The sequence below is a fragment of the Mastigoproctus giganteus genome, chromosome 8 (genome assembly GCF_048544385.1).
Source record: "Mastigoproctus giganteus isolate SK-2022 chromosome 8, ASM4854438v1, whole genome shotgun sequence".
In the NCBI taxonomy this organism is placed as follows: Eukaryota; Metazoa; Arthropoda; class Arachnida; order Uropygi; family Thelyphonidae; genus Mastigoproctus; species Mastigoproctus giganteus.
In genome coordinates, this window is record NC_143582.1 from 98000360 (window position 1) to 98015011 (window position 14652).

The 14652-nt window shown below is 40.1% G+C and overlaps 1 protein-coding gene across 1 annotated transcript in view; it reads left to right on the forward strand.

Annotated features, from left to right (window-relative positions):
• LOC150081733 (uncharacterized) overlaps positions 1-14652 on the forward strand; it is a 253463-nt gene that overhangs the window by 35886 nt on the left and 202925 nt on the right. The window contains exon 2 of the mRNA XM_090378835.1: positions 9450-9591. Coding sequence (XP_090234961.1) covers positions 9450-9591 — 142 coding nt within the window. The remainder of the gene's footprint in view (positions 1-9449; positions 9592-14652) is intronic.

Genomic DNA, 14652 nt, shown 5'->3' on the forward strand with positions numbered 1-14652 from the left:
CATACAGGTAGCCATACAGCTACGTACAGGTAGCCTCAGGTGGCCCCAAGATTCCCTGTTTCCGCAGGTGCAATCTGGAGTGTCTGTAAAGCCCATGCTGTAGAGTTTTTCATTGAAGCTACCATGGCCCGTTAATAAGAATAGAGCATTTAGCCCTGGAGTGAACCATTTAATGTGGTATTTGCTGTTCTCAGCTACCTCTGATAGGAATTTACGGGTGACTGCTTCGAGCTGTGTGTTGTTCCATTTCTCCTGCCCCCTGGAGACTAACAGCATTCTTATTATATTCAGATCTTGTTTACCAAGAATGTTGAGGTCTATCTAGATGTTGTGAGCATTGTCCTGTATGTTCCCTTTGCGAAGAAACTTTATCTGGTGATAAACAACTTCCATATCAAGGGGATTCTTGCCGGAAGGACCTGGAGTGCAAATGTGGAGGTTGTTCTGCAGGTCCTGGTCATTGCTAGGAGGGCAGCCCTTCGGGCCTGTAGTTATTGATTTCTCACAGCCTGTATGTTGACTCTGTGCTCCATGTCCCTGCTCCATATGTTATTATAGGAAGCACTCAGATGTATGGGATTCCACAACAGACCACCTGAGAGACATCCCCCTCCTCACCACTGATCGTCATCGACGGAGAATGCTGTAGTGTAAACAGCACGCTGATTGAGCACAGTAGGACTGAAAACGAGCGTGCTGGTCGGATGAGTACAAACAAATAAATAAATTAATTAATTTTCTGTTTATACTCCGGCACGACAACCAAGTCAGTAGAGTTTACAATAAATCGTCAATACAAATATTTATCGTATTTAGTAGTCACGGGTTTGAACCCCGGTCCACTCAAGGAACGCGTGCTATGCACTATCGCTCCTGACCACTGGGCTACGTCGTACAAAACGCCAATGGACGCCTTCGTGTGTTGCACAAGCAGCGCGACTACATAGACCCATTGTATATGGTGCCCACTAACCAGACAGGTGGCAGTGGTTCCTTAATATGATACATGTTTTGCTGGAAAGAACTAGGACCTCTGGTGCGCATGCACTAACGTTTCACTGGCGAAGTCGCCAGGCAGCTCTTAGGAATCCATGCACCTTAGCATGTTATATTGTTTCCAGACAGAAACGGGATCTTCTAGAATTAAAATTGTCCTCCAAATTCACCTGACGCAAATCCAATCGAACACCTGTGGGGTGTTTTGGAAGAGGAAGTGAAGCGTATGGTGACTCAATTGTCATCTATTCTGACACTGCGGAAAGTCCTGCAGGCAGCATGGCTGCCCATCCCTACGGACGTCTTCTTGCTAACCATAGTACATAGTTACTACTCAACCAAACAGCCTTGCTAACTGTGTACGCGCATTCTATCAGTACTAGGAATCAGAAGAATATGGACTGTATAATATAAGGGATTATTCCTCTTGCTCAGAATAATCACCTGAGAGGGCATAAATTCAAATTGAGGAAAGACAGATGTAGGATAGGTGTGCGGAAATTTGCCTTTAGCCAGCGGGTAGTTGGTTGGTGGAACAGACTTCCATCCTTTGTTGTGGAAGTTGATAGCCTAAATAAATTTAATGCTCAGCTGGACAGGTATTTCAAACGAACGGAGGGGTGAAGTGGAAGTTTTTTTTTGGCTGATGCTTCATAAGCTTGCTTTCTTGCATCATATTCCTCTACTAATCCTAATAATATGAAAGTTTAGAAAGAACAAAACAGAAACATAATTTATTTTAAATTTTAAATAAAATTAAGTGTGTGCATTGTTTTTACTCTTAAATTCTGAATTGTTCATTGAATAGTGATTCAATGAACTAGGCTAATAGCTTCTATAAAAAGGCATAACACCAATTGCATAATACTGCTTGACTTTAAACAAATCCATTACGATTCTTTGTCAACATTATTGGACATTTTAATTACTAAATATCATTTGGCATGTTTTTGCTAGGTTCTTATATAAAACTTTCATTGCAATAGAACGAATAAGAATCAGTGCACTGTATTGCGATCTTATTGATAAATCTCTTAATATCCTAATGTTTTTTTGTATATTGATCCGTTCCAATCTTTCGTAAAGTTTGTTTTCTGATTTCTCTCAATGTCTGATTTCGTGATAAAGCAGAAACATCTGCTCGGTATCTTCTGTACTGTTGACATTTAGCTCACCTTCTGTTTCATAGAAGCGCTTTTGTATTTTTCTCATTCTCAATGCACAGTATTCCAGTGACGTTAACAATTTATTGATGTAATCTTAATAACAACATCTGCAACTACGCTGAACCGGATACGCAATCCAAGTGGCGATCAGGGAACCTCCGTAATCCGTTTTGTCATCCTTCATTACTGATGCTTCCTTGACAGTTGGAGGCTCTAAGTGTTTTCCGCAAAACATACTTTAACCGGCGAAATCAGGATTTCCCAGAGAGGACGTTATGGCAACATGTTTGGAATTAGAATATGATAACCTTCGGGTCGTATTGACTGCGTAATGCGGTCTTCGCAGGAATTCATATTGTTCAATTTCTTTTATATTAAAGGAAGAATGTCTATTAATATTTTAAAATGATATGCGGAATGTGTGTAAAAAATAAAAAAGTAAAATAAAACCATATGTGGAATATTGATTATTAAATGTAGAATGGCGAAATGGGCTAGATTATATATACAATAAAATAGAATAAGTGCAGCAAAACATTTTCAATACAATAAAATCAGCTAACAGACTATTATTAATAGTAACACAACACTAATCGCAGACTAACCTCTGATAACATGTTGTTTCCAGTGATTGCTACTCAACAAAACAGCAAACAACACATAAATGATTGTTAGTGCTACTCGATATATGGCTGCACAACTCTAGTATTTGAACTAACCATAAAAATAAAAACAGTAGTTGGTATAACAGAGGGTTATTTAATAATAAAAATACCATTAACATAAAGTATTGCGATATACCGATAAAACGGTTCAACAGCGTGTTGGATAAGGGTATGTCAAGGATATTGCAAGACTTACGTTGGATCCCAAGTAAAGTCTTGCAATATAAACTTTCTTTTTTACAGCTCTGGTACATCTGTCCAATGACGAGTTAAGTTTAAAATTTCGTTGTAACTATTAGGCAGTTGATGTAACAGCGCTCAATTAACAATGAGCCATATGCTTTTTGACATTGCCATGTAATATTATGTGGAACATTCGCTTTAAAACTGTAATTAAAATAAATTAAGTAATAATATATGCATTGTGATACCTTTTAGGCGCGTTGGATTATCAAATAAATGCTCCAGGAATTAAAAACTTATATTGTACTGCAAGTTTTTACTAAAGAATTTGCCAAGTGATGTTCACTCGATGGGTAGTGGGATGGTATTTGTCTAAGAGTTATTTGGGGTGGAGGGATGAGGGTTGGGGGGTCAGGGGCACTGGAGAAATCGGTTAGCTTGTTTATATCGAATTTTATACGAAGGTTCCTTAGAATATTTTAATTTATAGCTGTGTTTCTATATGTGAATGTTGGGAAAGGCAGAGTTTGGGTGGTGGAATGGGATTGTCAATAAAACTGCCTCAGTGAAATGAAACGTACGCTGATAATTTGGTGCCAGTCTGACTTGGCCCCCTCTCTCGAATAGTGTCTGAAATATGCTTTCATTTGTATGTACAGATTTCTGAGGGGAGAAGAAAATGGAGATAGCTATGGAATCACAGTATATATATATATATATATATATTCAGAAAAAAATATATATATGATTCCTTTTTGAAAATAATGCAGCAATTTTCTTAAAGTCGACCAGCTTGATAATTAAATAGATAGTGACAAATGGGCCTGGAGTACTGGGGTCCATAGTTTAACAGATATTTATTTAAAGTATACCCAGTAAAATAAAATAAAATAAAATATTTCCAGAAGCTTTCGGAACTCGTGTCCCTTTCTCAACTGACAGAATTTTTTTTAAATACATTACAAGCAAACTGTGGCACGTTACTCATTCGTCATTGTTGTAGCACGGACGTGTGCTGCCTTGCGCCAGTGATCATCCATCAATAAAACGGTTGTCTCCAGGATTGGATGTATACGCATGCCTTTCTGGCGATTTAATGCCTTAGGGTTGTTCATTATGTTTAGTGACTCTAGCCATAGGCGGTGGCGAAAGTGTCGCGCGTGGTCCACTATCTCAAAGTCGCGCTTGGGGTCAAGATCGTGGTTGGTAGCCCAAAAATGTTCTGCAAGCGCGGACTGGTCAGTTTCGGCAAGCCGGATTGCTCTGTCGTGTTCCGTGAGGCGATCCTGGAGACGTCTCGATGTCTCACCTACGTAGCAACTGTTACAGGCCCTACAGGTGATACGGTACACTACATTGCTGCGTAAGACAGGTGTGACAGGGGTCTTCACACTGGAGACAAGTGAACGTAGGTTCCTACCTGGTAATTGTACACATTTTATGTTGTAACTTCTCAGGATCTTCGAGATACGTCCTGACACTCCTGGATAGTACGGAATGTAGGCGGATGATATGCCGACTTGCTTCGGAGGTCTTGGGTTGGAAGTAAGCTCTTGTGCCTGTAACAAGCATCTGTTTAGTACATGGGATGGATAACCGCATCTGGTTAAGTCCGCCTTCACACGGGAGATCTCGTTACGTCTAATTGTGTCGGTGCTGGAATGGCTCCAGGCCCTGGAGAACAGGGTGCGGGCAGTGCTATTGAGATGGCTTGGAGCGTGGCCGGACCCGTAGTTGGTGAATTGACCGCACCACATGGGTTTGCGGTATACTGAGGTCTCTAGATGTGGGCCTACGCGATGCACTAGCACGTCCAGAAACGGGAGCGAACCGTCCACCTCTGATTCTACGGTAAACTTGATGAAATTGGATAGAGAGTTGAGGTATTCTAGTAGTACCGTTTCAGAACCACGTGGTATTATGGTAAAAATATCGTCGACATATCTACACCACGTTGTAATAGGTGTAGGTGGGTTCTGGTGTATCTGCTTCTCCAGATCTTCCATGGCGATGTTAGCTACTACGGAACTGACAGGGGCACCCATAGCAGTGCCATGTACTTGTTTGTAGAGTGAGTCTTCAAAGGTGAAGATGCTGCTAGAGAGGCATAGGTTGAGGGCGGTACAGATGTCATCAGTGGATAGTGACGTCCTGGATTGGAGGCTTAAGTCGCTCTCAAGGAGCCTTCTGGCGCAGTGCACGGCCTGTTGGACGGGAATCGAGGTGAATAAAGAAACCACGTCAAATGATGCCATGACAGAGTTATCAGGGATTGAAATGTCCTTAATGGTGTTAATGAATTCACTGCTGTTTTTAACGGTGTGAGATGTATTACCTATAAGAGGCGAGAGGAGGCTCGCGATGTGTTTGGACAGTTCATACGTTGGGGCACTGCAGCAAGACACTATAGGTCTGAGAGGAATACCCGGTTTATGGATCTTTGGTAATCCGTAGAATTGTGGTAGTTGACAGCCAGTACCACGCAGAAGATGGTGAGTCGCGGTCGGGATCTTCTTATCTTTAAGCCATGCGTGGACAAGTTTATTAACATTTGCTTCCAGACGTTTCAAGACTTTAACGGGAGGATCAGGTAGAGGTTCATATACGTTAGGATCGAGTAATAGGGCCAAGGCTTTCTCTCGGTAGGCTGATCGGTCCAGCACAACAGTCCGGCGCCCTTTATCCGCAGGAAGTACAACGATGGAGTTGTCTTTTCTTATAGATGACAGGGCGGCACGTTGGCGGTGGTTGAGGTTTGAGCACGTTTTTCGAGTGTTGCGGAGGACTGCGGCAGTCTTGAATCGGATCTCGTTGGCAGTTTCTTCGGGAAGGTTGGTAATACTGGCTTCTATGCCCATAGCGAGCTGTGTGATGGGAGGTTTCGATGGTATAACGGCGAATTTCATACCGTTTGATAAAACACTCAGCTGCTCGTTGGACAGTTGTTTGTTAGTCACTGTAATATGGCCCTGTGACTGTGACATTTCTAAAAGTAATCCACTAGCAACACTCCATCTCCATTCCAAAAAACTGATGCCATCACCTTGCCAGAGAAATCAACTTGGCTTTCCTTGGAGGGGAATGTCTTAGCACATAAATAGCCTTAGCTGCTAATGTGCCAAAAAAAAACTGTATTCCTTGGAGAGGGAGAAAAGCACATAAAAGCTGTTTCCACTGTTTGGATTGCTCCTTTTTCTCTGGCTGAAAGTGATGGACCCACATCTCATCCAAACACAAGAGTGCATAGCACGCGTTCCTTGAGTGGACCGGGGTTCAAGCCCGTGACTACTAAATACGATAAATATTTGTATTGACGATTTATTGTAAACTCTACTGACTTGGTTGTCGTGCCGGAGTATAAACAGAAAATTTATTTATTTTATTCAAGACGAAAGAAGTCGTGTCGTCTGAACGAGTGTTCGTCTTTAAGGAGTTAGTTTCTATGCTCAAGTTTATGAACTTGCGCTGTTGGCGTAAACGGTAGGTATCCGAGGTCTGACTAGCCCGATGGCAGATGGTATGTATAAGGTTTGTAAATACAATAGGCGAGACCTTACCTTGTATATGTTGTAACAGTCTGGACTTGTTGTAGTCAGCGTTCCTGATTTCATGGTGGAGATGGGATATCCATAAATTTAACGTGCGCAGGCTGAAGTTAAAGCAGGCACGATCCATATGAGAGTTGTGGAACGGGGCTTTGTATCGGAACCCTTTAGGTATAATTCGATTGCTTTTGCATCTGTGGGCGAAGCGTAAATGTTGCCTGTAGCGAGCTATTGAGAGGAAGCATTTTTGCAACTGTGCACAATCGTTGTAGGTATTATGGCCATAAAGTGATCGAATAGTGACAAATGGGCCTGGAGTACTGGGGTCCATAGTTTAACAGATATTTATTTAAAGTATACCCAGTAAAATAAAATAAAATAAAATATTTCCAGAAGCTTTCGGAACTCGTGTCCCTTTCTCAACTGACAGAATTTTTAAATACATTACAAGCAAACTGTGGCACGTTACTCATTCGTCATTGTTGTAGCACGGACGTGTGCTGCCTTGCGCCAGTGATCATCCATCAATAAAACGGTTGTCTCCAGGATTGGATGTATACGCATGCCTTTCTGGCGATTTAATGCCTTAGGGTTGTTCATTATGTTTAGTGACTCTAGCCATAGGCGGTGGCGAAAGTGTCGCGCGTGGTCCACTATCTCAAAGTCGCGCTTGGGGTCAAGATCGTGGTTGGTAGCCCAAAAATGTTCTGCAAGCGCGGACTGGTCAGTTTCGGCAAGCCGGATTGCTCTGTCGTGTTCCGTGAGGCGATCCTGGAGACGTCTCGATGTCTCACCTACGTAGCAACTGTTACAGGCCCTACAGGTGATACGGTACACTACATTGCTGCGTAAGACAGGTGTGACAGGGGTCTTCACACTGGAGACAAGTGAACGTAGGTTCCTACCTGGTAATTGTACACATTTTATGTTGTAACTTCTCAGGATCTTCGAGATACGTCCTGACACTCCTGGATAGTACGGAATGTAGGCGGATGATATGCCGACTTGCTTCGGAGGTCTTGGGTTGGAAGTAAGCTCTTGTGCCTGTAACAAGCATCTGTTTAGTACATGGGATGGATAACCGCATCTGGTTAAGTCCGCCTTCACACGGGAGATCTCGTTACGTCTAATTGTGTCGGTGCTGGAATGGCTCCAGGCCCTGGAGAACAGGGTGCGGGCAGTGCTATTGAGATGGCTTGGAGCGTGGCCGGACCCGTAGTTGGTGAATTGACCGCACCACATGGGTTTGCGGTATACTGAGGTCTCTAGATGTGGGCCTACGCGATGCACTAGCACGTCCAGAAACGGGAGCGAACCGTCCACCTCTGATTCTACGGTAAACTTGATGAAATTGGTTAAATTAAATAGATGTTTTGACGAGAGACTGTTGCAGCATCGAATATATCTGCCGTCTATCAGAGCATATCGGGTTCTGAATTCGATGATGTAGTTAATGAATACTTAACCCGAAAAAAATGACTCAGAAAAACTTCAAAAATCCTTATTAGAAAAATGCAGGAACAGCAAAGTGAAATCGTGACAATTTTCAGCTTATCGATTTAAAGCTACCTGATATAATTTTTCAGCTATGAAAGTGATGATAATTGAATTGCTTTTCTCCTTCAAACACAACTCACGACTCACATGTTGTTTTGCCCTTGGACCTATAACACTCTACGGACGACATTGAGCTAATCAGGGCACAGCGTTTTGGTTTTTTTTCGTTTCCTTTTTATTTTTTTTTAAACAGGTGACGGGTGAACGCTCATTTGGGCTACGTTTATAATCGTTTAAAGAACTTTCTTGGAGGTTAAAAAAAAAATCGATGACTCGAGTATGGAAGGAGGATTTACAAAAGTAAAAAGAAAACGGAACTGATAAATATTTTCTCAAGAGATTGAAATGTTAATCAGGTTACTAAACCAAAGCAAATTGCCACTATAATCTTATTTAACCTTGAGTATCGTGCACTGGTCGTAGCAAGAAATGGTAGATAATCGTTTTTGTTTCCTTATCTGGGGAAGTTTCAAGGATAAATAAATGAAATCTGAAGCAAATATACTTGAAAAATAATGCATGATTCATATTTGAATATCTCCTTTTATACTCTTTTCATTTAAACGAATCGAATTATTGCACTTAATTTAAGTTTATTTATAAGATTGCAAGGGGGGGTCTGATAGCGACCTCATGCCGAAGACCACGGTTAAAATAGTCTGTTTATACTTCGACATATTCAATAAAAATGGCCCTAGAATGGTAATTAAAACACGGAATACGATTAAAAGCTATAAAATGGGGTTTCATTCAATTGAGATATCGATTCTAAGCGAGAATATTTTTCGTTAAATATTTCAGGGCTCTAAGAAAATCTTTTTATCAACAACTCAGTTCATTATTTTTTCCACCTCTGGGTAGTTTAGACTTAAATGTATGTCTTATTGTCATTAATGACCAAATAATGTATCAATGGAAAATTCTATATATATATAAGGAAGTCGATCGGAAACAGATTGTAACCCAGATAATAAGAGAGATAGGATTGGGGTCACCTTCGGCAATTCTGGGTAATGTGCTGTGAGGAATAGAAAAATCGCAAAAAGACACTTAAGAGTTTTTTCCCCTAGCCGAACGTGCACTTATTGCAGCAATCAACCATAAATCGATATAGATTCTCTATGTTTCATAATATTCTTCGTCTGGAACTATTTCTCTTGCATGTTAACACCTGTCAATAGCAGACCATTACGTGCTAATCAAATATTCATTACGTTATTCTCTGTGTTCTCTAACAACTGCTTCTGTATCCTACACAACTGCCATAAGCAGATTTCAAATTGTCCATTCTTCACGATATTCCGATTACGTTCTGATATCTATTCTTTCCCAAACAGGTACGTAGCAGCGACTAACTTCCAACCTACTTTCGCTCGAAGGACATTTCCTTGTTTCGATGAACCCAGCTTGAAAGCCAGTTTTAAACTCTCGCTTATTCATGACCCTAAACATGTTGCTCTTTCTACTATGCCTACCGAGGTAAGTATTTTTGATGAAAGTATGTCACTGGATGGACTGTAGTATTGAAAATGCACACTGCATAAATATCTGAAACGCATTAAGCGGAAATATAAATTAGTTGAGGAAAAATTGCGATAGGTTTTATATGTTATATAATATTATTATTCCTTTTTAATGAGCTTGATTTCTGCGTGTTCAAAATGTTTCAAAATATATATAAAATAAGGATCATATTAGTTTCCTTTATTTTTTAATTTCTATTTATTTATTTATATTTCAGCAATCGTTGCTGGGGGGTGACAAAGCATTTGGGTATAATTACTTAGGACTACTTTTACAGAAATCAAAGAAAACCATTTACGATTGGACGGGATCATAATTCGAACCAGGATTATATAATGCCAAGAGGCATCAATATGTCAATGTCTGTAGCGATCCTGTATTCTGCGGTTGGTTGGTTGGTTTCCTCTTTATATCCTCCTCGAAAAGTCGAATTTTCTGGGGAGGAGAAGGGAACACTCAGCCCTTGCCCGAAAGAAATTCATTTCTGGCAAGAGCTGACTCTTGCACTCAGCAGAACAAAAGGACAAAAGCAACATCGGGCAATGAAAGCAAGCAGAGAGTGAGAGATCTTCGGAAGATTCATAATTTATCCTCTAAACGATGTTTTTATCACAATCGGACACCGTGATATTACCAGTCGGCTTTCAGTTATAAAAAAAGACGTTTATTTCCATATTAGGTGACATTACAATTTCTTAATGAATAAGTGAATAATAGCAGGACATTTACCCTTTAGGCTTAGGAACCATGAGTTCCATTACTAAAAATAAAAAGAGGGAGGCAGTATATCAAAAGCATATACATACTGCCTTTCCGCATTCGCAATGTTCATTCGGACATCTCACGTTCCAAATGTTTTGGTCTAATGATTAATGCTGCAAAATACCTTCAGCGCTTTATGAATTAAAACTCGTAAGATCAGATTGTCCATACAAATAATCTGATCTTACCTCTCCAGGTTTCTTCCTTTAAACTATAAATTGTTTCGATATCGTCATCAAACTAATCGTGACCTCAAATTAGACATGTAGAATGCTTTAAAAGGAATTACTTAAGCAGCTCTAACCAACGTTTATAAAAATAGCATTTCACGTTGTACAAAAAATATTCTGATATACTACTATCACTAAGAAACGTGTTGTCTTGAAATGACCTAATTCTTACGGACATACTGCATTACGTCCAAGTTCATTTTTACTTTTATCTTTGAAAAGAAAACAAAAGTTCTATTTAAAGTTGTAGAGTTACTTTTGACAAATGCTGTAGTAAAAAAAAAAAAAACAAAGTAGAGACCCACGTGCGCTGGTTGGATAGGGGAGCTGAACTCGGTAAAACCTATTTTAAACGTTCACGAGGCAAAAATAAACGTTTGGACCTTATAAATTTTATAACCGAAAACTTCACAAAGATTTGGATACGGTCGGTTATTACTTGACGATTTACATTTAAATGGCTCATTTATATTCTACAAAGAGATTACAAACCGAATATTGAGATTTTCCAATCTTTATTCGAAACACGTTGAACGACAAAGGAGTCCGTCAGGGTTCACTCGCCCTCTATAACTTAAAGAGTTCCTTTTGGTAATTCAAGCTACATTTAGCATTAGCATAGGCACATGATGCAAGAAAGCATGATTATATAGCATCAGCCAAAAAAAAAAAAAAGAACCCTTATTTCACCCATCCACTTGGTCCAAATGTTTGCGAAGTTCTGCTTTGAATCTATTTAAGGTATCAACTTCTACAACGACAGATGGAAGTTTGTTCCAGCAATCAACCACCTGCTAGCTAAAGGAATACTTCCGCACATCTGTCCTACAACTGTCTTTCCTCAGTTTGAATTTATGCCGTCTCAGGCGATTATTCTGAGCAAAAGGAAGATTCCCATCAGCATGGAGCATACTCAAACCATTCAAGGCTTTATACGCCTCGATCAGATCACCTAGCAGGTGCACAGTCTCCAGACACTTTAATTTGCAAAACTTAACCCTTTCTTCGCAAGAGCAACCCTTTGTTCCATTCACTAATCTTGTTGCCCTTCTCTGTACTCGTTCCAATAGCTCTACATCCTTCTTAAAATAAGGCCTCCAGACCTGTATACAGTACTCAAGGTGTGGTCTAACCATTGCCTTATACAAGGGGATAATCACCTCCTTATCCCTGCTAGAAAAATTCCTGTATATCATTGACAAGACACCATGAGCTACTCTTGCAGACCGTCTGCACTGCTAAGAAAACTTCATATCTGCCTGCACAATTACCCCCAAGTCCTTTCCATTCTCTTCCACTGTCAGTATGGTACCACAGAGTTGATACGTTACTCTGGGATTCCTGTTTCCAATATGTAGTACTTTACATTTGTCAATGTTAAACTTCATTTGCCACCTCTCAGCCCATTTGCTCAACTTTTCTAGATCCTGTTGCAGCAGTGCACTGTCATTAACAACCCTGCCAACCTTCGTATCGTTTGCAAACTTGGACATTAAGCCTAATATACCATCATCAATATCATTTATAAATACAGAAATCAACAATGGACCCAACACTGAACCCTCAGGGACTCCACTAATAACATTAGTCCACGAAGAGCAGTGTCCATTGATTACCACTCTCTGTCTTCTCCCACTCAACCATCCCTTTATCCATAGCAGGAATTTGCCTCCAATGCCACACTGCTCCAGTTTCTGCAGCAGTCTTCCATGTGCAACAGTATCAAAGGCTTTTCTAAGATCCAAATATATGATATCAAAGTTATTCTTTGCATCCAGTTCCTTTGTGACTACATCATAGTAGTCATCATCCAATGATGACTACTATGATCACTACTACTACATCATCCAATCAAATTAGTCAGACAAGACTTCCCCTTAACAAACCCATGCTGTGTCCGAGTTATAACTGAAGTCTTATCTAGATGATCCTACAATGCTTCTTTAACTAGTGCCTCCATTAATTCCTGGAACAGAAGTTAAACTAACAGGTCTGTATTTATCTATGGCTCCCTTTGATCCTTCTTTGTGGATTGGGGTCACATTTGCACATCTCCAGTCCATGGGTACCTCCCCTGACTCCAGGGAAGCTCTGATAATTATGGCTAAGTGTTTGCTTACTTCCTTTGCCGCCTCCTTTAATATAACTGGATAGATCCCAACCACCCCGGGTGTCTTTGTTACGTTTATCCTCAACAATTTCTCCTCCACTTTCCTCTAAGTTATTGCAAAATCATCTAGCTCACTGCCAGAGTTTACTTCACCTCTGGCATTCCCCTTCCTCAATAACTGCTCATGTGTGAATGTCGATGCAAAATATTCATTTAATTCGTTAGCTACCTGAGCAGGATCATCAACAGTTGAACCATCGATATCAAGTGGACCAATCTGGTTCATCCCCTTCCTTCTAGAGTTTACATAAGTAAAGGACTATTTACTGTCTCTTTGCATTCTTTGCCAAAGATTTCTCGTAATCTGCCTTCGCCTGCCTAACCTCCTTTGTAACTTGGTTACAGATCAACTTGTATCTATCATAGGCGTCTGTGTCACGTGTTAATGTATATGTATGCTATGCATTTTTATTCTCTGACACATGTCTAATTAGTCCATCTGACATCCATTTAGTCCTAAATCTTGAACAATATTTTTTTGTTGGTATGAAAAGCCTAGTGGCTTCCAAGATTAATTCTCTGAATGCCTCCCATTTTGAATTTGCTGTTGGTAACATCATCAGTTGGTCCCACTGTATAGAATTTAAATACTGTCTCAGACCACCGTAATCGCCTTTACGAAAGGCAAAAGCCTTCCCTTTACTCCTGATGGTAGTTACCTCTTTCAGTAAATCCCACTTGAGCACACTGTGATCACTGCCACCTAGTGGTTCCTTTATCTGCAGACAGATTCTTAATGCCTGAAGAATCACTACTGATAATCAGATCAAGAGTATTACTCCCTCTATTTGCCTCCCGAACATGCTGATGTAGAAAACAATCCTCCAATAAATCCACAAAAGCCTTGGTAGTGTATGAGTGACCAACCCACAAATTCCAGTCAATATCCGGGAAATTAAAATCCCCCATTATAAGACATTCTGATTTACTGGCCCACTCTATTTCTCTGCACAATTGCTCTGATTTACTGGCCCACTCTATTTCTCTGCACAATTGCTCATTATACTCATTATACTCATCAGATTCACTAAGCCTATAACACACACCTACTCTCATTTTTCCTTTCCTCAATGAAATTTCGGAGCCTTTTGTCAAATGACCTATCTTTTGTGGATGCAACAAACACTCACGCCTCTAATTGTAAATTTGCTACTTATTTACAGTATAAGAATGCTTGCATTGGCTACAGAATGCTTGAAATGATACCATTTAATAAACAACGACGGTTTCTTTTAAAAGCACAAGTAAATGAAAAAAGTGTTCCTTGTACCAAAGTGTAATCATTGTAAATGATATTGGCAGTACGTTACATTACATTTCAAACAGTTGTGACTGTGGGGAACAGCAAACAACGGTCGGGAAGGGAGTTGTGGGGGGGGGGGTTCGGGAGCCATATGGAGAGGTTAAAATGGCTTTATACTTAAATAAATAGAAAATAAGGAAGAGGGTGCAAAAATTAACCGTTGTAACATCTCTAGGGTTGACGAACTCACCAAAAATAATACTGTTGCTCAATTTTGAATAATTCCTGCGTGGTCGCTTTCACTAATTTTATTCACGCTATTTGTAAAAAAAACACAAACAAAAAATTTGCACTTATTATAATTAATGAACACTATCTATTAACTCTTAATATCACGACATACTGTCCTGATAATATACTGCTTTGCTACTTTATTAAGATCATCAGTTAATAAATATGCTCGACTGCCATTGTTCTTCCTCACTGTTCCGGCACGACGTGGCAGGTAGTCAACAAGGTGTTGAAAAGTGACACGAGGGTGGAATACTGAACCATTTCTATAAGGAAACTGTCTCTAATTCCTGGAGTAACGTGGGCATTATGGTGACGTA